This window comes from Oncorhynchus clarkii, chromosome 23, assembly GCF_045791955.1.
Source record: "Oncorhynchus clarkii lewisi isolate Uvic-CL-2024 chromosome 23, UVic_Ocla_1.0, whole genome shotgun sequence".
Taxonomy (NCBI): Eukaryota; Metazoa; Chordata; class Actinopteri; order Salmoniformes; family Salmonidae; genus Oncorhynchus; species Oncorhynchus clarkii.
This window is the reverse complement of record NC_092169.1, coordinates 35,610,741-35,637,608: the sequence shown is the minus strand read 5'-3', so window position 1 is coordinate 35,637,608 and position 26,868 is coordinate 35,610,741. Positions and strand designations below refer to the sequence as shown.

The 26,868-nt window shown below is 40.2% G+C and overlaps 1 protein-coding gene across 2 annotated transcripts in view; it reads left to right on the top strand.

Moving 5' to 3' along the window:
* The first annotated feature begins 2,594 nt into the window (after positions 1-2,594).
* The window catches only part of LOC139381901 (mono-ADP ribosylhydrolase 2), a 1,192,255-nt gene continuing 1,167,981 nt past the window's right edge, over positions 2,595-26,868 (top strand). The window contains exons 1-3 of one of the 2 annotated variants that reach the window (XM_071125757.1): positions 2,595-2,828; positions 5,402-5,509; positions 11,015-11,113. In XM_071125757.1, coding sequence (XP_070981858.1) covers positions 2,792-2,828; positions 5,402-5,509; positions 11,015-11,113 — 244 coding nt within the window. In that variant the 5' untranslated portion in view covers positions 2,595-2,791. The remainder of the gene's footprint in view (positions 2,829-5,401; positions 5,510-11,014; positions 11,114-26,868) is intronic. The other variant, XM_071125758.1, reaches the window with a different exon arrangement.

The window sequence follows — 26,868 nt, the reverse complement described above, 5'->3', positions numbered from 1 at the left end:
ATAACATCAAATTGATCAGAAATACAGTGTTGACATTGTTAATGTTGTAAATTACTATTGTAGCTGGAAATGGCAATTTCTACATAGGCGTACAGAGGCCCATTATCAGCAACCATCACTCCTGTGTTCTTAGCTAATCCAAGTTGATCATTTTAAAAGCCTAATTGGACCTTAGAAAACCTCTTTGCAATTATGTTAGCACAGCTGAAAACTGTTGTTCTGAATAAAGAAGCAATAAAACTGTTCTTCTTGAGACTAGTTGAGTATCTGAAGCATCAGCAATTGTGGGTTCGATTACAGGCTCAAAATGGCCAGAAACAAAACACTTTCTTCTGAAACTCATCAGTCTATTCTTGTTCTGAGAAATGAAGGCTATTCCATGTGATAAATGCTAAGAAATGGAAGATCTCGTACAATGCTGTGTACTACTCCCTTCACAGAACAGCACAAACTGGCTCTGACCAGAATAGAACACCGCCATTGTTACATGTGCCGAATACAACAGGTGCCGAATACAACAGACCTTACAGTGAAATGCTTACTTACAAGCCCTCAACCAACAATGCAGTTTTAAGAAAAATAAGTGTTAAGTAAAAAATAGATAAGTAAAAAATGTGTGTGGGGGCACAGGTTAGTCGAGGTAATTGAGGTAATATGTGAATGTAGGTAGCGCTAAAGTGACAATGCATAGATAGCTTAGTGGTGTTGAACGCTGAGCTGTAGTCAATGAATAGCATTCTCACATAGGTGTACGTACAGTCACTGTTGGGACGACGTCATCGATGTACTTATTGATGAAGCCAGTGACTGATGTGGTGTACTCCTCAATGCTATCGGAGGAATCCTGGAACATATTCCAGTCTGTGCTAGCAAATCAGTCCTGCAGCTTAGCATCTGCTTCATCTGACCACTTTTTTATTGATCTAGTCACTGGTGCTTCCAGCTTTAGTTTTTGCTTGTAAGCAGGAATCAGGAGGATAGAATTATGGTCAGATTTGCCAAATGGGGGGCGAGGGAGAGTTTTGTATGCGTCTCTGTGTGTGGAGTAAAGGTGGTCTAGGGTTTTTTTTCCTCTGGTTGCACATTTAACATGCTGATAGAAATTAGGTAAAACTGATTTAAACTTCCCTGCATTTAAAGTCCCCGGCCACTAGGAGCACTACATCTGGATGAGCATTTTCCTGTTTGCTTTTGGCCGTATACAGCTCATTGAGTGCGGTCTTAGTGCTAGCATTGGTTTGTGGTGGTAAATAGACAGCTACAAAGAATATAGATGAAAACTCTCTTGGTAAATAGTGTGGTCTACAGTTTATCACGAGCAAAACCTCAAGACTTCCTTACTATTAGATTCCGTGCACCAGCTGTTGTTTACAAATATATACAGACCGCCACCACTTGTCTTACCAGAGGCGGCTGTTCTATCTTGCCGATGCAGGGTAAACCCCGCCAGCTGTATGTTATACATGTCATCGTTCAGCCACAACTCGGTGCAACATTAGATATTACAGTTTTTAATGTACAGATGGCACAGATACAATGATGAGGCCTCTTTCCATATCTATGCTATGGCCCTGCCCCCCTCCTCACCATCACCATCAAGCCTGCTGTCCGGATTGACAGAGGTACAGCCTGGCATTGCTACCTGACCACCTCACACATCAAGTGGTGGAGTAGGACGAATCAACCTAACCTGCCTCATGGCACTTACCTGTGTGAAGCTAGCCACAATAAGCATTAGCCACAATAATGGAATTTGCGGTTTTCATTCAAAATAATAGTTCCTCATTGAACCTGATCGGAACGGATACAAATAGTGGAATAATGTTATATTTGGACTAGATAATGCTAAACAAGGTTGGAATGTTGTATAAATAAATCCAATAATTAATTAATTTGACAAAAAACATTAAAAAACACTTTAATTGGGGAGGATGGGCTCATGGCAATGGCTGGAGCAGAATCAATGCAATAGTATCAAATACATCAAACACGTGTTTGATGCCATTCAATTTGCTCCGTTCCAGTCATTATTTTGAGCTGTCCTCCCCTCAGCAGCCTCCACTGCTGTGGATGTATTAGATAATTACATTTGGGGCCTACATATATGCACTGTACAGCCTTACCTATGAAGTTTGCACTCATGAATTGGGCATCCGCCTACTACTCAGTGACACCCAAAGATTACAATTCCAAATTAAGTAAGCAAAGAGTTGATAAGGTTGTATGTAAGGTTGTATTCCCCCATTGTATTCCCCCATTGCAATTGTGCAGTCTAATACATTTAACTGTTTTTTTCATTGACAGTTCATTGTCAAATTAATAAATTATTGTATTTATTTGTAAGTTATATAACAACAGTCCAAACTTGTTTAGCATTATCTATTCCAAATATGGCATTATTCCACTATTTGTATCCGTTTGGATCCGTTTCAATGGGGGACTTTATTTTGAAGGCGAACGGCAAATTCCACTATTGTGGCCAATCACTCTGACTGCCACATCAGTCGCTCCTATCGCACATCTACTTCCTAGTCTCCGACAGCCAATCGCTTGGCCGTGAATCCAACAACGTAATTTACGGGGCTCATCATGCTAGGTTGCATCGAGCCTGCATTACTGGGTTCCATAGAAATCTTGACAGTTTCACAGGTGAGAGAGACGTCGTGGGTTAAGCTGCTAGCTCCGGGGTTGTTTTACTTTCTCTTTCAGTTCACCGGTCCTACCATACGCTTCGAGTCTGGGGTTGCCACAGTCAAAAAACACGAACTCCAAGTCCTATCACCACGGCACCATGAGCAGAAAGAAAAAGGACTGGAAGACAGAGAAAGGTAAGAAGACTTATTTTGGGGTTGGGGACCATTACAATGAATCTGTACCATCATCTCTCTCCATGTCTTTACAGCTTGACCGTCTCACATAGACTATCTATCTGACAGTCCAGGATATCGGTGAGCACCGGCTGTTGATTATAAGGCACTTATTATAGGGTTGGCTACATACACCAGCATCCCGACATATGCGAGCCCGCGAAGCCTACAGATGTTGCGCTAAGCAGGATGCGCCTGTGCCTCTGCCTGGTACCGAACCATATAAGACAAACGCACAATTACCACACCGCTGCTGTCATAATAGTAACCCACGTTTAGTTTACACACATATATACACACGGTGCGTTTGGGGACTTTAGCAAGGCAATACAGCAGCTACTCGAGGCTTGTCTAGTAGGCCGTGTATTTCTGCAAGTTCACCTGTTAGAATGAATGACAATGGCTCTCAAGAAAGAGCCCGGCTATAGATAAATAGGTAGGTAGGTAGGTAGCTAAGTCTATCATGGCATGAAGGGGCTATTGTAAACATGAGCCCAATGTTTTGTCTATGATACTATTTTATTATTATGAATAAAACATTATGCTACATAGATATAGAGAGGTAATAATAACTGTTATAGTTACAATGTTGTCAGGATTTATCATGGGCTTAAGTGTGTTTTATTTGTCTATTTTCTTCTAACCATTCTTAAACACTTTCCTCAGATCCGGTAGATTAACATACTGTAGTATATATATTTATTACTCTAATGTGAACCAGGCAAGATGTAGCCCACACACAACCCACTGCCCAGTAGGCTATTACAAAACAATCGTCATCTCTAAGAATTCTGTACCATTATAAAGTGTTAGGCCTAGTCACACCATTATAAAGTGTTAGGACTAGACACACCATTATAAAGTGTTAGGCCTAGTCACACCATTATTAAGTGTTAGGCCTAGTCACACCATTATAAAGTGTTAGGCCTAGTCACACCATTATAAAGTGTTAGGCCTAGTCACACCATTATAAAGTGTTAGGCCTAGTCACACCATTATAAAGTGTTAGGCCCAGTCACACCATTATAAAGTGTTAGGCCTAGTCACAGCAGTATAAAGTGTTAGGCCTAGTCACAGATGCTCTCGTTATAGCTTACAATATGTTACTATAAGGCACTTTACGTTTATATTTTAGTCAATTAGCAAGCACTCTTATTCAGAGCGACTGACAGGAGGAGCAAGTAGGATTTAGTGCTTTGCTCAAGTGGGGGCTCCCGAGTGGCGCAGTGGTCTAAGGCACTGCAGTCCCTGGTTTGAATCTAGGCTGTATCACATCCTGCTGTGATTGGGAGTCCCATAGGGCAGTGCTCAATTGGCCCAGCGTCGTCCAAGTCATTGAAAATAAGATTTTGTTCTTAACTGAATTGCCTAGTTAAATAAAGGTTACATTTAAAAATAAAAAAGGGCACTTCTGCAGATTTTTTACATAGTCGGCTCGAAGATTTCGAATCAGCGACCTTTGGTTACTGGCCAAGTGCTGTTAACCGCTAGGCTACCTGCCGCCCACCAACTGTAATCAAGGTTCTCCCCTGCTCTGTTTTGTAAGTTTGCCGTATCATATGCACTCTTCACTGGCTGTTCACCTCCACACACAGTATAAACAGGGATGGCAGGTAGAACAATCTCTGAAGTAATCAAAGAGCTGAAATAACTCCCTTTTTGTTAGTAATGAATAGTAATGCAGACCAGATCTTTCAGTGTTCCCCCTCTCTCCTCAGTTCTCATCACATTGTATGTATAAGTAGTCTGGTGAAAATTTGTTTGTGAGAGCGACAGACCTTTGAAGGGCTGTAAACCAAAGCACACTATCGTATTTAATGACCAGTTAAAACTTTTCCCCTCCTTTAGTCATTAATGTTGAAAAAACTACATCAGTCTTGGGAATGGAGGAAAATGTTTAACAGTTTTAACCATATGGGGGTTGGAGTGGCTTATTGAGTGGCTTATGGAGTGGCTTATATAGTGACTGTAATATTCTTAGCTCAGCCTCACCTGAAAATCATGTCACTTATTTCAAGTCTTACTTGAAAACTTTGTTTTACAAACACAACTTCCTGCATTATATTAATGAATTCACTTTTATTTTTTTTATTTTTATGTATACATCACTGGCAGGTAGTATACTGCCATAAATACAGGAAAATACATGAAGAGCTGGTAACATGTAACAATGCTCTCATCAGACAAAAATTGCCCAGCAGAAATCTGGGAACCTAGCTCACCTCACCTCATCTCGCCTCAATCGCCAAACTCCTCTCTCTGGTGCTGTAACAATATTCTGAGCCTGGATGTCTAGACTGTCCTACTATGATATTCCACGCTCACTCATTTGTTTGTGTGACAATTTTTTGTTTTTGTTACTTTGTTAATTAAATGTACATTTTTGTTCTAAAATGGACTATTATGTTCTAAAATGGAGTTGTTTGTTCAAAAATTGACTTATGTCCTAAAATTGAGTAGTTTGTTCTAAAATTTACTTATGTTCTAAAATGGAGTAGTTTGTTCTTAAATTGTCTATTTATTCTTCTCTTCAGACAGAGTGTTGAATATGTCATTGGAGGAGAGGCGTAAGGAGTACCGTCGGTCTGAATATGTACCTCTGGACCAAATCAACACCTGGAAACAGTCTCAGAGTACAGAAGGTGAGAGATACACTCAAAGGCCTTGTTCGAATTCTTCAGAAATCTTTCCTTCCTTCCTTCCTTCCTTCCTTCCTTCCTTCCTTCCTTCCTTCCTTCCTTCCTTCCTTCCTTACTTACTTACTTACTTACTTACTTACTTAGTTACTTACTTACTTACTTACTTACTTACTTACTTTCTTGAAGTAATCACAAGTCTGAATTGGTAGAGTATTGGTGAAAGTGACCTTACATCTATCCAATCACTAAAAAATATGTGCTTATCTCAAGGAAACAAGGAAGGAAGGATGCATTTCTAAAGTATTGGAACAGGTCCAGAGATCCCCACCAGAGCCTGAGCCTATTGATGTGGAGACTGCTGACTAATAATCACACTAAGCGATGAATCTGAACAATGAATAAGCTAGTTCACCTGAAGAGACATTCAAAGGGAACAACTTTCCAATTTCAATCTTCAACTCTAGCCTTTAAATTATTGCATTTACTTGTAACCTCATGACATAACAGCTTAATAACACTGTCATAAGATTGACATAACCCTTCAAGGCCACCATCTTACGCTTATGACAACTAGCAAAGCAAATTTGCTGCTCTGTTTAATGCACTCCCATTAATAGTAACAGCGTCTGCTAAATGACTAACATGTAAATATCTCTTAGCCTCTGTGTCACACTGCGGTTAGTTTTTTTTGTGGCTTCCATAAATGTAATTGGCTGCATCATTTCCAACCTCCCATATATATATTTTTTTGTAAATATATACAAAAGATATACAGTACCAGTCTAAAGTTTGGACACACCAACTCATTCAAGGGGTTTTCTTTATTGTTAATATTTTCTACATTGTAGAATAATAATGAAGACATCAAAACTATGAAATAACACATATGTAATCATGTAGTAACCAAAAAAGTGTTAAACATATCAAAATATATCTTCTAAGTAGCCACCATTTGCCTTGATGACAGCTTTGCACACTCTTGGCATTCTCTCAACCAGCTTCACCTGGAATACGTTTCCAACAGTCTTGAAGGAGTTCCCACAAATGCTGAGCACTTGTTGACTGCTTTTCCTTCCTTCAATTGCGTTGAGGTCGGGTAATTGTGGAGGCCAGGTCATCTGATGCAGCACTCCATCACTCTCCTTCTTGGTCAAATAGCCCTTACACAGCCTGGAGGTGTGTTGGGTCATTGTCCTGTTGAAAAACAAATGATAGTCCCACTAAGCGCAAACCAGATGGGATGGCGTATTGCTGCAGAATGCTTTGGTATCCATGCTAGTTAAGCCATGCTGGTTGGGGGCCTTGAATTCTAAATAAATCACTGACCGTGTCACCAGCAAAGCACCCCCACACCATCACACCACCACCTCTATTCTTCGCTGTGGGAACCACACATGCGGAGATCATCCATTTACTACTCTGCATCTCACAAAGACACGGCGGTTGGAACAAAACATTTCAAATTTGGACTCATCAGACCAAAGGACAGATTTCCACCGGTCTAATCTCCATTACTCGTGTTTCTTGGCCCAAGCAACTCTCTTCTTCATATTTGTGCCCTTTTAGTAGTCTTTTTTTTGTTGTTGCAGCAATTAGACCATGAAGGGCTGATTCACACAGTCTCCTCTGAACAGTTGATGTTGAGATGTTTCTGTTACTTGAACTCTGTGAAGCACTTATTTGGGCTGCAATTTTAGAGGCTGGTAACTCTAATGAACTTATCCTCTGCAGTCCTCATGAGAGCCAGTTTCATCATAGCGCTTGATGGTTTTTGCGAGTGCACTTGAAGAAACTTTCAAAGTTCTTGAAATGTTCTTTATTGTCTGACCTTCATCTCTTAAAGTAATGATGGACTGTCGTTTCTCTTTGCTTATTTGAGCTGTTCTTGCCATAATATGGACTTGGTCTTTTACTACATAGGGATGGATATCTTCTGTATACCACTACTACCTTGTCACTACACAACTGATTGCCTCAAACGCATTAAGAAAGAAATTCCACAAATTAACTTTTTACAAGGCACACACCTGCTAATTGAAATGCATTCCAGGAGACTACCTCATGAAGTTGGTTGAGAGAATTCCAAGAGTGTGCAAAGATGTCATCAATGCTACTTTGGCTACTTTTGAAGAATCTCAAATCTGAAATATATTTTGATTTGTTTAACACTTTTTTTTGTTACTACATGGGTTATTTCACAGTTTTAAAGTCTTCACTATTAGTCTACAATGTATATAATAGCAAAAATAAAGAAAAACCTTGGAATTAGTATGTGTGTCCAAACTTTTGACTGGTACTGTATATATATAAAAAAATATACACTACCGTTCAAAAGTTTGGGGTCACTTAGAAATGTTTTTGTTTTTCAAAGAAAAGCACATTTTTCCATGTCCATTAAAATTACATCAAATTTATCAGAAATACAGTGTAGACATTGTTCATGTTGTAAATGACTATTGTAGCTGGAAACAGCAGATTTTTAAAGCAAAGACATACAAGGACATTTCTAAGTGACCCCAAACTTTTGAACGGTAGTGTATGTTCCTTTATTTTCCCCTAACCCTACCACCCTCCCCTAATTGGAGTAAACTAATGGACAACAACACTTAGGCTTCTACTATTTTACAATAGTTATCTTTTATTTGTTTTTAGTCCCATCCTTCAGCTACACTCAACCCCTCCCATCCATCAACCCTGTGATGTTTAATTCATGGGAAAAGACAACTGCCCTTCAAGGGAAGAGACAAGGACAGAGGAATCAATCCAAGCCTGTAATCTTTTCAGTTTGCCCAACTCGCTTATAAAGTTAGCATTGTCTTGGAAAATAAAATGTTATCGTCGAGTTGTCAATGCCTGTGATGATTAAAGTTTTTATATCAGATTGTACAATTTATCTCTTGACTAGACTACACTTTGACACAGACTAGTTTGGCCACATAATAACAGCAATAATAATATATTACATTTGTAAGGTGCTTTTCATTACAAGAATAATCTCAAAAGTGCATAAAATGAAACATGAATACATAAATAGGATAATATAACAAAAAACTATCAAAGTCTAGGAGGGAAGGCCAGCCAGTACCTGTATAGATACATTTATACACACACACACACACACACACACACACACACACACACACACACACACACACACACATACACACATACCCTGCAGGCATGTGGTACTGACTGTATTGTAGGAATCAATGTTAATTGCCCAGTCTTTATTTCCATTAGACCCATAAGATCCTGGTCAAACGTAGTGCACTATATTTGCAGTAGTGTGCCATTTTGGAACACATTCCTGATGTGATTATCATGATCTGATGCCTGACACTGAATCCCCTGATGCCAGATGAATTGATTTAGTTGTGTGTGTGCCACAGTGATAAAAATGTGGAAGTATTATTTTGAAGCTGTTTTTGGGGGTTTTGTAGATTCGATCTGAAATGTCGGTTGGTATATTTAGCAGAACCACAGGTTGGCTCATAGTAATAGCTGGAATGAATGAATGGAATGGTATTTGATGCCATTTCATTCACTCTATTCCAGCCATTATTATGAGCCGTCCTCCCCTCACCAGCCTCCTGTGAGCAGAACACTTTTGTGAATTTGTGACTGCAGTACAAAAATGAATCTGCTTGAAGTTGGTGACTTTTTCTCATACTTTCAGTACATACCCCTACCCCAGTTGTGTGTATCTATGTATGGTGCATTCGGAAAGTATTCAGACCCCTTGACATTTCCACATTTTGTTACTTCACAGTATTTTTCTAAAATGTATTAAATAGTTTTTTCTCTCATCAATCTACACACAATAACCCATAATGACATTTTAGCAAATGTATAAAAAAAAAAAAAAAACAGAAAATCACATTTACACAAGTATTCAGACCCTTTACTCAGTACTTTGTTGAAGCACCTTTGGCAGTGATTACAGCCTAGAGTCTTTGGTATGATGCTACAAGCTTGGCACACCTGTATTTGGGGAGTTTCTCCCGTTCTTCTCTGCAGATCCTCTCAAGTTCTGTCAGGTTGGATGGGGAGCATAGCTGCACAGCTATTTTTCAGGTCTCCAGAGATGTTGATCAGGTTGAAGTCTGGCTGGGCCACTCAAGGACATTCAGAGACTTGTCCCGAAGCCACTCCTCCTTTGTCTTGGCTGTGTGCTTAGGGTCGTTATCCTGTTGGAATTCTGAGGTTCTTGAGGATCTCTCTGTACTTTACTCCGTTCATCTTTCGCTCGACCCTGACTCGTCTCCTAGTCCCTGCCGCTGAAAAACCTCCACACAGAATGATGCACCGTAGGGATGGAGCGAAGTTTCCTCCAGACGTGGCACTTGGCATTCAGGCCAAAGAGTTCAATCTTGGTTTTCATCAGACCAGAGAATCTTGTTTCTCATGGTCTGAGAGTCTTTTATGTGCCTTTTACTGAGGAGTGGCTTCTGTCTGGCCACTCTACCATAAGGGCCTGATTGGTGGGGTGCTGCAGAGATGGTTGTCCTTCTGGAAGGTTCTCCCATCTCCACAGAGGAACTCTGGACCTCTGTCAGAGTGATCATCGGGTTCTTGGTCACCTCCCTGACCAAGACCCTTCTCACCCGATAGCTCAGTTTGGCCGGGGGGACAACTCTAGGAAGAGTCTTGGTGGTTCCAAACTTCTTCCATTTAAGAATGATGAAGGCCACCGTGTTCTTGGGGACCTTCAATGCTGCAGACATTTTTTGGTACCATTCCCCAGATCTGTACCTCGACACAATTCTGTCTCGGAGCTCTATGGACAATTCCTTTGACCTCATGGCATGGTTTTTGCTCTGACATGCACTGTCAACTGTGGGACCTTATATAGACTGGTGTGTGCCTTTCCAAATCATGTCCAATCAATTGAATTTACAACAGGTGGACTCCAATCAAGTCATAGAAACATCTCAAGGATGATCATTGGAAACAGGATGCACCTGAGCTCAATTTCGCGTCTCATGGAAAATGGTCTGAATACTTATGTAAAGAAGGTATTTCATTTTTTTATTTTTAATACACTTGCAAACATTTTTAAAAACCTGTTTTCGCTTTGTCATTATGGGGTGTTGTGTGTAGATTGTAAGATAATTTTTATTTATTTAATCCATCTTAGAAAAAGGCTGTAACGTGACAAAATGTGGAAAAAGGGAAAGGGTCTGAATACTTTCAGAATGCACTGTATGTCTGTTAGTCTGTTAGTGTGTCTGTCTGTCTGTCTGTGTTTGTCTGTGTGTTTGTCTGTCTGGCTTGCTGGCAGGCTGTGTGTTTGTGTCTGTAAGTTTACTCTTTTAAATCCTCAATAATGCATTAGTCTATAGAACAACAATGATATGGCTCATTCCAGATGTACAGTATTCCACAAGGACATTGACAAGAAGAACTAAGCTAAAAAAAATGAGTAATCTGTCTTTATTTCTGGTCCTGTCTTTAAGAGTACCTGTACAGTGTAGCTAATGAACAAACCCCTGCTCTTGTTGTTTCTAGTGACAGAGGAAGAGGAAGGGAAGGACCTTCTGAGAGACAAAGTATCTCTCTACAAGGGTGACATCACCATCCTCGAGGTCGATGCCATAGTTAACGCAGGTACGATGCTTTGTTATTCATTTACATTGGTTTGATGCAGGAGTTTGTCAAACTATGGCTAAATACGTTTGCACTGCTTTAATGCTGATGTTTATGAAACAAGCCATGCCTATGGTGAACAGTTGTTTCACACTACAACCTCATGACATGCAGTTTGTCTGTGTTTGTTAATGCTGGTAAGGTGCTTTTAAAATGGAGTTACACTGGTTTAATGTAGGAAGCTGTGAAACAAGCAAAACCATGTTTTTTCTGTGTCTGTTATTTCTGGTAAGGTGCTTTATAAATGAACTTTCAACAGTTCAGAGTGTGTGAAATCAGCAAAGCTGTGGTTTTTCATCATCTATGGAACGTTTTTTCACGCTACAAACTTACAACATGCAGTCAGTGTGATTTATGAGTTTGCTGCCCTCTAGTGTTGGTGGGTGTAAAGTGCTGACTCTTGTTGGATTGATTGGTGGATTGTGGGTCGAACAAACAAATATGGTGAATCATTGACTTTGAGCAGTTCTGTAGTAGTTCATTGTGGGGTGAGAGAAAACATCATTCCTATTTCAGGATTTGGCTGCTAAGACTTGCCTTGAGGGCCTCACTTTTTGTGGGATACAGTGAATGATGTGAGCGTATGTTTTTAATGTAGAGGTAAGAGTAATGTGGTTACTAGTAGTCTGGTTAATTAACCGCCCGTTATCTGTAGAAGCTCGCTAATTGTGTGTGTGTGTGTTCTCTTACTGGTATTTTATTCTGACAGGTGGTTTGAGAGATTAGCAGAATAGTACGTAGTTCACTTCCTTGTCTGTTGTTATTCACACCAACCTATGGCAGAGCGCCTGTGTTACTTACCATCTACTTACTGTATGGCAGAGAGCCAGAACAATATGAAACATTGTGCTAAATAGCAGAATAGGGACCCATGCATTTTTTGGTGATAGGATTGTGTTCCAATTATTGTTAGTTGTGAGGATGGTTGGTCCATCCCTTATAATGGAGCAATTTGATAGTGAACCCACAGTTATCAGCAGCGAGTACCCTCACACTGTGATCATGTCAAGCAAACATTGTTTCAGAAATAAATGTAGCCTTGTCTAGCGGTTTCCCCCAGTGTTTTTCCCCAGTGTTGTTTCACTGGCTACCTTTACTAATTTCCAGTGAAGGCCAAAATACGAAACCGCTGTGTTTCAATACCACGCTCTTCTACCGTCTCCCTCGGCTGAATATTTGAGTCGTTTCTAGTCCATTCTTAGTTTGAACAGTTCAGTCATTGATATTACTTTTGAAAAGCCATCGGCGGGCATCATAGAGGTTTAGTGGTGATTTTAAATGTGAAGACAATATGTCTATGGAAGTGGCAGTGCTTAAAGATTATGTTATTACTGTAGAGAGAGATTGTGTTATTACTGTAGAGAGATATTGTGTTATTACTGTAGAGAGAGATTGTGTTATTACTGTAGAGAGAGATTGTGTTATTACTGTAGAGAGAGATTATGTTATTACTGTAGAGAGAGATTGTGTTATTATTGTAGAGAGATATTGTGTTATTACTGTAGAGAGAGATTGTTATTACTGTAGAGAGATTGTGTTATTACTGTAGAGAGATTGTGTTATTACTGTAGAGAGAGATTGTGTTATTACTGTAGAGAGAGATTGTGTTATTACTGTAGAGAGATTGTGTTATTACTGTAGAGAGATTGTGTTATTACTGTAGAGAGAGATTGTGTTATTACTGTAGAGAGAGATTGTGTTATTACTGTAGAGAGAGATTGTGTTATTACTGTAGAGAGAGATTGTGTTATTACTGTAGAGAGATTGTGTTATTACTGTAGAGAGATTGTGTTATTACTGTAGAGAGAGATTGTGTTATTACTGTAGAGAGATTGTGTTATTACTGGAGAGAGATTGTGTTATTACTGTAGAGAGATATTGTGTTATTACTGTAGAGAGAGATTGTGTTATTACTGTAGAGAGAGATTGTGTTATTACTGTAGAGAGAGATTGTGTTATTACTGTAGAGAGAGATTGTGTTATTACTGTAGAGAGAGATTGTGTTATTACTGTAGAGAGAGATTTTGTTATTACTGTAGAGAGAGATTGTGTTATTACTGTAGAGAGATTGTGTTATTACTGTAGAGAGAGATTTTGTTATTACTGTAGAGAGAGATTGTGTTATTACTGTAGAGAGAGATTGTGTTATTACTGTAGAGAGAGATTGTGTTATTACTGTAGAGAGAGATTGTGTTATTACTGTAGAGAGAGATTGTGTTATTACTGTAGAGATATTGTGTTATTACTGTAGAGAGATATTGTGTTATTACTGTAGAGAGAGATTGTGTTATTACTGTAGAGAGAGATTGTGTTATTACTGTAGAGAGAGATTGTGTTATTACTGTAGAGAGATTGTGTTATTACTGTAGAGAGAGATTGTGTTATTACTGTAGAGAGATTGTGTTATTACTGTAGAGAGAGATTGTGTTATTACTGTAGAGAGATTGTGTTATTACTGTAGAGAGAGATTGTGTTATTACTGTAGAGAGAGATTGTGTTATTACTGTAGAGAGAGATTGTGTTATTACTGTAGAGAGAGATTGTGTTATTACTGTAGAGAGATTGTGTTATTACTGTAGAGAGCAGAAACATAATGCCTACACTGTAAGTGTTGCATATAAAATATGTAGCCCCTTTCCTGCAGTCAAATGACCAAATCGCCCTCTAGTGGCCTCATGGGGTTGAATGCTATAAATACTTTTTATAATTTCATAACTAATAAACATAAACATTATTTAAAAATTACCCACTAAAATCCAGTGAATTTATGTCGAATGGTTTTGTTATATTTCAGTCTTCTGCGATGTATATAAGGTGTAATATTGGGATGCAAACACAAAATGTTATATATTTTTTAAGCGCATGACCATGTGTGTGAGATGTATACTTTTGTTTCAAAGTAGATTTGTTTAAGACTACCAAGGAACACTCGTAATTTTTAAAATTCTGTCTGAACTCATACAAGTCTCTCTTGAGGTTAACCTGTGTAAACAAAGGCTAAAACATTATTTGGAATACAAACATGACTTTCTGGCTTTTCTAATTTCACTAACAATGAAAAAACTTCAGGAGAACATTTCATGTCTGTGTGACATAGTGCTGTGTGCTCTGTGTGTGTTCTCTGTGTGTATGCTCTGTGTGTATGCCCTGTGTGTGTGCTGTCTGCACAGCCAACTCAATGGTGTACATTTAACTCTGACAGTGTAAAATGTACACTATTTTCAGTGAACATATGAGTCCCACTGAACTGGTGTTAAAATAACACTTTTGAAAGCTTTAAAGATGTAACTATGTTGCAGTGTTCCCATAGCTTGCATAGCTCTACTGTAGAGTAATACGCAACACCTACAGTGCAAAACATAACACTTGATTTAGAGTAAACTGGACTCACTTTTCTTAATGCTGACGCTGTTACACTTTCTCAGTGTAGGAAACTAACACCTGTAGTGTTACAGTAAATCATTTTGGGGTGTTGATTTTAGGGATGAACGATCTATCGGTGAGCATATCGGAATCGGACGATATTAGCTGAAAATGCTAACATCGGTATTGGCCCAATGTCTAGTTTAACGCCGATGTGCAAAACCAATGTCAAAGCTGATGTGCATACGTATATAACGTAGGTAGATGACGTGCATACGTATATAACGTAAGTAGATGACGTGCATACCTATATAACGTAGGTAGATGACGTGCATACCTATATAACGTAGGTAGATGACGTGCATACCTATATAACGTAAGTAGATGACGTGCATACGTATATAACGTAAGTAGATGACGTGCATACGTATATAACGTAAGTAGATGACGTGCATACGTATATAACGTAAGTAGATGACGTGCATACGTATATAACGTAGGTAGATGACGTGCATACGTATATAACGTAGGTAGATGACGTGCATACGTATATAACGTAGGTAGATGACGTGCATACGTATATAACGCAAGTAGATGATGTGCATACGTATATAACGTAGGTAGATGACGTGCATACGTATATAACGTAGGTAGATGACGTGCATACGTATATAACGTAGGTAGATGACGTGCATACGTATATAACGTAAGTAGATGACGTGCATACGTATATAACGTAGGTAGATGACGTGCATACGTATATAACGTAAGTAGATGATGTGCATACGTATATAACGTAAGTAGATGACGTAAAAAACGCTACGAAAAATACAGCGCTACACAGAACAAAAGCAGAGACAGACTAAGCGCACACTTCCAACAACTAAACACGTTTAAGTTGAGCAGTCATTTGAAAGAGTAAGAACATTTCAGCGAGACAACTCAAAAGCGAAATCCATTAATGCCAAGATTATGGAATTCATTATGCTGCTTGCTATGGGCGTCACGACTGACATTTGGCCCAGCTATGTCAGCCCCATGAGCATGCTGAGTCTGACAGCACAGTGGGTCAACAAGGATTTTGTACTGAGGAAAGCCGTATTTCTCAATAATGTGCTGTTTCTCATACCGCTGCTGCCATTTCAATGGCATTTGAGAACATGTTTGAAACTTGGGAACATGAACACACTCCTAGCGCTATTTGAACAACTGACTGGAGAAATAAGCTCATCAACTGCGTCTGCAGCAGACGTGATACCCTCTGTCATAGCATTGAAATGCCTGCTCAACAAATCTGCAGACAGACCGGGGGGTTAAAACTTACAAAAGTACCTGAGGCTGTGAACAAGTGATTCAGTGGTATTCTCTCTGAGCCTGTTTACTGTGTCACCACCATGCTCGGTGCTAAGTACAAGGACCACTACTTCGATGCAGATAAGAAACAAGGTTTACGTGAAATGTTACATACACAGCTGGACAAGATGGAAACGGACACAGTGACAGTGCGCACCGAGGAAGAGAGGCCACAGACAGACAGAGCTGAAACTTCACTGCTTGACATGTAATGATGAAATCCTGGTTGAGAATGAAACAACTGAACAAATGAACAACGAAACAGTACAGCAAGTAAGTGAAAGAAATAGGTTTTGATTATGTTTTACTGGTAATGGGGACATACGTAAATGCCAACAAAATAACGTTTTGGTCAGTGTGTGTGTGTGTGTGTGTGTAACCTTTATTTAACTAGGCAAGTCAGTTAAGAACAAATTATTATTTACAATGACGGCCTACCCCGGCAAAACGCGGACGACGCTGAGCCAATTGTGCGCCGCCCTATTGGACTCCCAATCACTGCCGGATGTGATACAGCCTGGATTCAAACCAGGGACTGAAGTGACGTCTCTTGCACTGAGATGCAGTGCCTTAGACCACTGCGTCTATGTGTGTGTGTGTTAACTATTTAACTGTACTAGAATGCTTAAAAGGCCGCTAAAGTTTTTAAATATCGGATATCGTTAAGGTTTGTTTTCGGCAAGTCAAATATTGGATATCGGTATCGGGCAAAAATGTCATATCGGTGCATCCCTAGTTGTTTTAACACTTTATGGTTTAAATCCTAATTTGCATTTTTCCCAGGGTGCCATTTTTTGGGGGGGGGGATTCTAGAGTCAACACCCATGACTGTATTTGTTAGTGACAGAGACATGGTTATTGAAGTCTTTCATTTTAAGCCTGTGACTTTCACCAAGTGAGTTTCTGGGCAAATTCTATCATTCAAATTAAACTCTGACAATACATTACATGTATCCTAAGACGTTACTTATTGGCCTAGTTGATGGCCTAGTTTTACTCCAACACAGTGGTGTTAGGAAACTCCAGGTTTACATACCACATCAGACCTGCAAGTCACATTATCCTGGCTTGCAAAGTGGTGTATCCAACAGTTTGCATTTTTATTCATGCACAACCTGCATTCAGAATGACTGTCTGGGTTAGGAAACATCATAAAAAACACTACCTAAATCATTTAAACCAGATCAACCATTTCAATAATGGGGGCAATACATCTAACTGATTGGATTAATAAGTATGTTATTTATCTTTGTGTAACATAAGATTAACCAATTAATTAACGTACATGCAAAAACGCTGAGTGTTCATTTCACTCTTACAGAATTAATTTAACTCCTGAATCCACACAGAAAAATCTAAACTGGTGTGTGTAACATAGTGCTTCTTTCCACAGCTCCTCCTCAGCTTTATCAGGACTTCAGGGTGATTTAAATCTCCTATTACAGTTAAATTATTAGGATCATTGAGTTTCTAATTCTTCCTTAATTATGTTTAGACAGAGGTCAGACAGCAGGTGCTCAATATGTCACCTGGGGTGGTGAGCTGTCGAGAGAGCAGGGCAGGAGGGGGCTGTGTGTATCTGTTTGTGGAGTTGGAGGGTGGACATTAATGGACTAGCTCCCTGTCTGATCAGGCAGATGGCACTATGTAACCTGCTGTTAAGAGTAGTGTCTACATGGAGGGGGGCAAATGTCTACCACCACCATACTGGATATCTGGGCACAGCCCCCAGTCCTATCCTACCTCCCTGCCAGCTACAGTATGTCCTTGTTTTTCCTTTTTTCCCCCTTTTGCTTTGCCTCTTGTCGTCATTAATCAGGATCCGTTCACTTTTCTGTTTCATCCCTCCCTCCTCTAAGTTCCTGGACTTTCATTCCTAGCCCAGTCAGTGACTCATCTTGTTAAAGCTGTCTACAAACACTGAAGCCTTGATTAAACTGAGATTAAACTGGCTGCTGCTTTAATGCTGAGTCCAGGAATGAGAGGCTTTTATAGTGTGTGTGTGCGTGTGCATTGCAAAGAAAGAGTGTGTGTGTGGAGTCAAATAAGATCTGCTGCTTGAGTAAAGTGAGATCTTGGAGTGGTAAGCTTATATAACAGCCAGACCCCCCCCCATACAGGGACTGGTGGTTGTCTCTTATAGCAGCCGGACCCCCCCATACAGAGACTGATGGTTGTCTCTTATAGCAGCCAGACCTCCCCATACAGGGACTGGTGGTAGTCTCTTATAGCAGCCAGACCCCCCCATACAGGGACTGGTGGTAGTCTCTTATAGCAGCAGCCAGACCTCCCCGTACAGGGACTGGTGGAACTCTCTTATAGCAGCCATAAACCCCCCTATAACAGGGACTGGTGGTCGTCTTTTATAGAAGCCAGACCTCCCCGTACAGGGACTGGTGGTTGTCTCTTATAGCAGCCAGACCTCCCGTACAGAGACTGGTGGTTGTCTCTTATAGCAGCCAGACCCCCCACCACACAGGGACTGGTGGTAGTCTCTTACAGCAGCCAGACATCCCTGTTCAGGGACTGGTGGTAGTCTCTTATAGCAGCCAGACCTCCCGTACAGAGACTGGAGGTAGTCTCTTATAGCAGCCAGACCTCCCGTACAGAGACTCGAGGTAGTCTCTTATAGCAGCCAGACCTCCCGTACAGAGACTCGAGGTAGTCTCTTATAGTAGCCAGACTTCCCGTGTAGAGACTGGAGGTAGTCTCTTATAGTAGCCAGACCTCTCGTACAGAGACCGGTTTTTCAACCATGCTGCCATTTTGTTTATCTTACCATTCATTTTGCATTCAACACACCATCACACAATGTACTGCTAAGTAGTTCATTAAATGCAGTGAGAGATGGGAGTTGGGATGAGGCTTGATTTGTCTCAGCTATTGATCCGCAGGGTGTGACTGACTGTGTTTGTGTGTGTGTTTCTGTTCCTCTGTGTCTCTGTGTGTGTGTGTCTGTGTTTCTTATAGACCAGTGTACATCATTCTGTTATTAGCGAGTAACGACCAGGAATGGCCCAGGCGTGCTTTGAAAAACAGGTGGAGCTGCTGTATGTCTTAATCTCACTGAGATTCGATAAATCTATTGGGTAATTTCACTGATTGTTAATCCGATGCATTTAGAAGGATTATCTGCAGTAATCTTAGTTGGATTAAGTGTCTAGCTGCCAGGAAAGAAAAATAAAAACAGTGCAGATGACTTTGTGACTTCGTTCTGCATTTCAGGGGTCCCCATATCGCACACTAATCCCTATGGGCCCTGGTCAAAAGTAGTGCACTATATAGGGACTAGGGTGCCACTTGGGACAGTACCAGGATGATGGCATGAGGCTCAGTCAGGATTTACTGCTAATCCTTGTTATTTTCTTTTTAAAACACAATTTAATGTTCAATCATTTCCCTCCCCCTCACTGTCCGTCTGTTACAAGGAAGAAATAGAGTACCATCTCAACTAAACTTCTAAACTTCATTGCTACTCTACTGAACAGAATGAGGCCATAAAGATAGCTGAGCAAGTGTGATTTGCGTGTGTGCGTGCGTGCCTACGACTGTGTCGTGTGCGTGCGTGTATGTGTGTGCTTATGACTGTGTGGTGTGTGAAGGGGGAAAAAGTGTATTATAATGATGACTGGTGTAATTATAGGAGAAGAGAAGAGGTTGATTCAGGATCCATTACCAGTCATTTAAGCAATAAGTCACGAGGGGGTGTGGTATATGACCATTATAAGGGCTGTTCTTATGCGCGACGCAACGCGGAGTGCCTGGACACATGCCTTAGCCGTGGTATATACCACAACCCCCCGAGGTGCCTTATTGCTATTATAAACTGGTTACCAACGTAATTAGAGCAGTAAAAATACATGTTTTGTCATATCCATGGTATACGGTCTGATATACCACAGCTTTCAGCCAATCAGCATTCAGGGCTGGAACCACCCAGTTTATAAAAACCTTTATCCTCCCATCCCTCTATTCTTGCATGTGTCTGTATTCGATTGTCAATTTACTGTGTAAGGTATCTGCTTATGAGGCCAATCAAACATTCTAGAGGGTCTCAGCTAAGACGAGCGCTAGCCCAGCAGAACTGGGTTCACATACTATTTGACATTTTTCAAGTACATTTGTTTATTCTGCCTGGAGTAGTAGGTGGGTGAGGTATTGCTCTTTTGTGACAATTCTATATGTTCCATACTTCCATTGCACCAGGCAAGTTCAATCAAGCCCAGATCAAGTATTTTAAAATAATTTTGAATAGTATTTGAACCCATGTCTGGAGTGCCCGCCACAGAGGTTATGGTTATTGGTATGCTGTGATATGCAGCGAAGCCATTCACATTCATATCCACATAGCAGGTATTAGAGATTTGATTAGAGTATTAGTGAGGTATAATACAACCATCTGAATCTGTCTGTTTGTGGTGTGCAGGATGGATCAAACAGTAGCCTACACTTTGTTTTATGATTGTGGTTGTTTTAAAGTCGTTTTTTCCCAGACTGCACTACACATTTTCAATTGAGACAATAAAGCGAATGATTGATTGAAAAGACAATGTTTCAAAGAAATCTGTAGGCTAACTTGTATAGAATTGGTATAGGCAGCTATAAAACAATATTTATCATTGAACAATATCTTTGGAAGGACCTTTTTAGTCTTTGTTATCATTATTTGAATTAATTAAACTATGTTTGTTAGTGAAATCCTGAGTCGTTTCACACAGTGGAAATTAAATTCCCTCATACAGGTATAGGATCTTAATTTGATCACCCTGCAATGCAGGACATTTAAAACTTTTAGTGTATTTGAGGTTTAAAATGGCTTCTGAAGTTTTTAATTCCACTTTGAAATTTCAGACTTGATTTTCCCTTACGAAAAATGTATCAACCCATAACAAAATGTAAATTTATTATAATCCACAAAATATTTCAAATGTCCTGTTGCTGCAGGACTATTTTCCTGCTGTAGCAAACTGGCTCAAATTAAGATCCTACATCTGTAGCAATTAATTCTGTAGCACTGTGTGTGTGTGTGTGTGTGTGTGTGTGTGTGTGTGTGTCCCATAGCGTCAGCTCGGTTCTTAGCAGGCAAAATTAGTTTTCAAATCACTTTCTGGATGACCAGTTATTGTTTAATTGAAAAAAATGTGTTGTCACCTTCGTTAATTGTTCTAGTAACTGACAACAGTGGTAATAGGCGTTGAAATGTAAATTGCTCTCTGCTTCTGCTGTTATTATTATTCCCACAACAAGGGTTCCAATAGAATGAAAAAATCCATAAAAAAAAGAAAAAAGTTGGGAATGGAATGGATTTACAAAGTATGTGTTCATTTTTGTATAGCTTTATGTTGATGAGGGCTCTTTTAGTGACAGTTGTTTTGCTAATGGAGGCCTACTTTCTGACAGGGTACTGTGTGCGCGTGGTTGTGGGTGCTTGCGTGTGTGTGCACTGTGTAGCATTGGCTAATGGTGTTTAATGTTCAAAGCACATTACATGTCTCCCTGAGTCACCCAGTCTTAATGGAGGAAATAGAGGCTACTTCCCAAATGGGACCCTATTCCCTATTTAGTGCATTACTTTTTATAGGAGACTATAGGGCCCTGGTCAAAAGGTAGTACTCTACATAGCGAATAGGGTGCTGTTTGAAACACAGCCAGATAACTTCTATACTAATCTGAAGATGGCATCACTGAGTTCTGTACTTGGCAGAGAGGAGATGCAGAGTGAAAAAAGGACATTTAGAATATTCTCAGCTTTCTGAGTGCTCTGCCTCTTGTCTGTAGACAAACTCCTAAAAAGAAAAGAGGCTTATTGAATGATGATTTGCTTCAACTCCGTCATGGTTCATCATTATGTAATAACTTTTGAAAGTGTGATATGTAGCCTAATGTTTAAAAGGAGTAGAGTTTGATATATCCTCGCTATGTGAATAAACAAAACATTTTCTTACAGTGATTCTTAGACTCCAGTGCTGTATGGCTCAGACCCTTCCCTATTTTTGGAGGAGGTGAATGGGCTCTAGCCTGGTTGGATACAGCTTACATGAGTGATTTCATATGAAACCAGGACAAACATTTGGGGGATTTTCACCAAATGTAATCCATCGAATGGCCCTTTAGAGGAAGGATTGTTGACGCATATTTGACATGTCATCAAAGTAATTCATCAAAGTTGGTATATTTATGACATTTTGGCCTTACCCAGGCTCCATAAAGTTTAATCAATGGATGGTACAAAGCAAAAATTGGTGTCATATGAAGCTTTACTGCTTGCTCTGTAGTGAGAGTAGTATTTTCATTTCCAAAACATAATATACTCTGTGGCAGGGATGGATAAGTTATCATGACAGGCCTAGTTGCTTGCGGTTCTGCGTATGCACATTCAAACTCCACTTCCCCCACACAGACACATTGCCAGCAAAACATTTTAGTGGCCCAATTAGTGACAGTGGAGTTTTCAAGTTAATTAGAGTATGCCATGTGGTGTAAAGAAAATATTTTTTTAAAGCAAGTTTGCTGCAATTATACACATTTTACCATGGGGCGGAGAGAAGATTTTGCAATTTGATCTCCTCGTGGAGTGCATTGTAATCGGCCATGATCGGTGTCCAAAAATGCAGATTACCAATTTGTTATGAAAACTTGAAATTGTCCCTAATTTTATCGGCCATTCCGATTACCTCTAATATATATATATATATATATATATATATATATAAGACTTGTATAAGACTGAGACTTGTGTTATATATATATATATATATATATATACAGTGCCTTGCGAAAGTATTCGGCCCCCTTGAACTTTGCGACCTTTTGCCACATTTCAGGCTTCAAACATAAAGATATAAAACTGTATTTTTTTGTGAAGAATCAACAACAAGTGGGACACAATCATGAAGTGGAACGACATTTATTGGATATTTCAAACTTTTTTAACAAATCAAAAACTGAAAAATTGGGCGTGCAAAATTATTCAGCCCCCTTAAGTGAATACTTTGTAGCGCCACCTTTTGCTGCGATTACAGCTGTAAGTCGCTTGGGGTATGTCTCTATCAGTTTTGCACATCGAGAGACTGACATTTTTTCCCATTCCTCCTAGAAAAACAGCTCGAGCTCAGTGAGGTTGGATGGAGAGCATTTGTGAACAGCAGTTTTCAGTTATTTCCACAGATTCTCGATTGGATTCAGGTCTGGACTTTGACTTGGCCATTCTAACACCTGGATATGTTTATTTTTGAACCATTCCATTGTAGATTTTGCTTTATGTTTTGGATCATTGTCTTGTTGGAAGACAAATCTCCGTCCCAGTCTCAGGTCTTTTGCAGACTCCATCAGGTTTTCTTCCAGAATGGTCCTGTATTTGGCTCCATCCATCTTCCCATCAATTTTAACCATCTTCCCTGTCCCTGCTGAAGAAAAGCAGGCCCAAACCATGATGCTGCCACCACCATGTTTGACAGTGGGGATGGTGTGTTCAGCTGTGTTGCTTTTACGCCAAACATAACGTTTTGCATTGTTGCCAAAAAGTTCAATTTTGGTTTCATCGGACCAGAGCACCTTCTTCCACATGTTTGGTGTGTCTCCCAGGCGGCTTGTGGCAAACTTTAAACAACACTTTTTATGGATATCTTTAAGAAATGGCTTTCTTCTTGCCACTCTTCCATAAAGGCCAGATTTGTGTAATATACGACTGATTGTTGTCCTATGGACAGAGTCTCCCACCTCAGCTGTAGATCTCTGCAGTTCATCCAGAGTGATCATGGGCCTCTTGGCTGCATCTCTGATCAGTCTTCTCCTTGTATGAGCTGAAAGTTTAGAGGGACGGCCAGATCTTGGTAGATTTGCAGTGGTCTGATACTCCTTCCATTTCAATATTATCGCTTGCACAGTGCTCCTTGGGATGTTTAAAGCTTGGGAAATCTTTTTGTATCCAAATCCGGCTTTAAACTTCTTCACAACAGTATCTCGGACCTGCCTGGTGTGTTCCTTGTTCTTCATGATGCTCTCTGCGCTTTTAACGGACCTCTGAGACTATCACAGTGCAGGTGCATTTATACGGAGACTTGATTACACACAGGTGGATTGTATTTATCATCATTAGTCATTTAGGTCAACATTGGATCATTCAGAGATCCTCACTGAACTTCTGGAGAGAGTTTGCTGCACTGAAAGTAAAGGGGCTGGAAAATTTTGCACGCCCAATTTTTCAGTTTTTGATTTGTTAAAAAAGTTTGAAATATCCAATAAATGTCGTTCCACTTCATGATTGTGTCCCACTTGTTGTTGATTCTTCACAAAAAAATACAGTTTTATATCTTTATGTTTGAAGCCTGAAATGTGGCAAAAGGTCGCAAAGTTCAAGGGGGCCGAATACTTTCGCAAGGCACTGTATATATATATATATATATATATATATATATATATATATATATATATATATTTATATTATACTATATTATATTATATTAGAGGTCGACCGATTAATTGGAATGGCCGATTAATTAGGGCCGATTTCAAGTTTTCATAACAATCGGTAAATGGGAATTTTTCTTTGACACCAAAGTATGTTAATCTCTAGGAGACAGAACCCGTCTCTTTCCTGAGCGGTATGACGGCTGCGTGGTCCCATGGTGTTTATACTTGTGTGCTATTATTTGTACAGATGAACGTGGTATCTACAGGCGTTTGGAAATTGCTCCCAAGGATGAACCAGACTTGTGGGAGGTCTACAATTTGTTTTCTGAGGTCTTGGCTGACTTCTTTAGATTTTCCCATGATGTCAAGCAAAAAGGCACAGAGTTTGAAGGTAGGCCTTGAAATACATCCACAGGTACACCTCCAATTGACTCAAATGATGTCATTTAGCCTATCAGAAGCTTCTAAAGCCATGACATCATTTTCTGGAATTTTCCAAGCTGTTTAAAGGCACAGTCAACTTAGTGAATGTAACTTCTGACCCACAGGAATTGTGATACAGTGAATTATAAGTGAAATAATCTGTCTGTAAACAATTGTTGGAAAAAGTACTTGTGTCATGCACAAAGTAGATGTCCTAATTAGAGGTTGACCGATTAATCGGAATGGACGATTAATTATGGCCGATTTTAAAGTTTTCATAACAATTTTGCCGATTTTTTTATTTTTATGTATTTATTTTTTATTATATATATTTTTTACACCTTTATTTAACTAGGCAAGTCAGTTAAGAACACATTCTTATTTTCAATGACGGCCTAGGAACGGTGGGTTAACTGCCTTGTTCAGGGGCAGAACGACAGCTTTTTAACTTGTCAGCTCAGGGATTCCAAATCAAATCTAATTTTATTTGTCACATACACATGGTCAGCAGATGTTAATGCGAGTGTAGCGAAATGCTTGTGCTTCTAGTTCCGACAATGCAGTAATAACCAACGAGTAATCTAACCTAACAATTTCACAACAGCTACCTTATACACACAAGTGTAAAGGGATGAAGAATATGTACATACAGATATATGAATGAGTGATGGTACAGAACGACATAAACAAGATGCAGTAGATGTTATCGAGTACAGTATATACATATGAGATGAGTAACATAGGGTATGTAAACATTATATTAAGTGGCATTGTTTAAAGTGGCTAGTGATACATTTTTTACATGTATGGCAGCAGCCACTCAATGTTAGTGGTGGCTGTTTAACAGTCTGATGGCCTTGAGATAGAAGCTGTTTTTCAGTCTCTCGGTCCCTGCTTTGATGCACCTGTACTGACCTCGCCTTCTGGATGATAGCGGGGTGAACAGGCAGAGGCTCGGGTGGTTGTTGTCCTTGATGATCTTTATGTCCTTCCTGTGACATAGGGTGGTGTAGGTGTCCTGGAGGGCAGGTAGTTTGCCCCCGGTGATGAGTTGTGCAGACCCAGGGTGTGACATGGGTGATTATATGTTTTTTGGCCTGTCTAGGGGTTTTGTTTGTTTATGGTTTGGCACCAGTCTAGGGTTTTTTGTATGTCTATGGTTGCCTAGATTGGTTCTCAATTAGAGGCAGCTGTTTATCGTTGTCTCTAATTGGGAACCATATTTAGGCAGCCATATGCTTTGGGTATTTTGTGGGTGATTGTTTCCTGTGTCAGTGTTTGTGCCACACAGGACTGTTTCGTTTATATTCACTTTGTTATTTTGTATTCTGTCGTGTTCAGTTTATACTATTAAAACATGGACACTTACCACACTGCGTATTGGTCCGATCCTTGCTACTCCTCTTCAGACGAAGAGGACGAAATCCGTTACTGCTGTCTGTGTTGGTGGACCAATTCAGTTTGTCCGTGATGTGTACGCCGAGGAACTTAAAACTTTCTACCTTACTCCACTACTGCCCCGTGGATAGGGGGGTGCTTGCTCTGCTGTTTCCTGAAGTCCACAATCATCTCCTTTGTTTTGTTGACATTGAGTGTGAGGTTATTTTCCTGACACCACACTCCGAGGGCCCTCACCTCCTCCCTGTAGGCCGTCTTGTCGTTGTTGGCAATCAAGCCTACCACTGTTGTGTCGTCTGCAAACTTGATGATTGAGTTGGAGGCGTGCATGTCCATGCAGTCGTGGGTGAACAGGGAGTACAGGAGAGGGCTCAGAACGCACCCTTGTGGGGCCCCAGTGTTGTGGGGTGGAAATGTTGTTACCTACCCTCACCACCTGGGAGCGGCCAGTCAGGAAGTCCAGCACCCAGTTGCACAGGGCGGGGTCGAGACCCAGGGTCTCGAGCTTGATGACGAGTTTGGAGGGTACTATGGTGTTAAATGCTGAGCTGTAGTCGATGAACAGCATTCTCACATAGGTGTTCCTCTTGTCCAGATGGGTTAGGGCAGTGTGCAGTGTGGTTGCGATTGAATCATCTGTGGACCTATTGGGTCGGTAGTCAAATTGGAGTGGGTCTAGGGTGTCAGGTAGGGTGGAGGTGATATGGTCCTTGCCTAGTCATTTTATGGCGTCGTTGTATTGGTTCGCCGGCTGGGATCCGATGAGT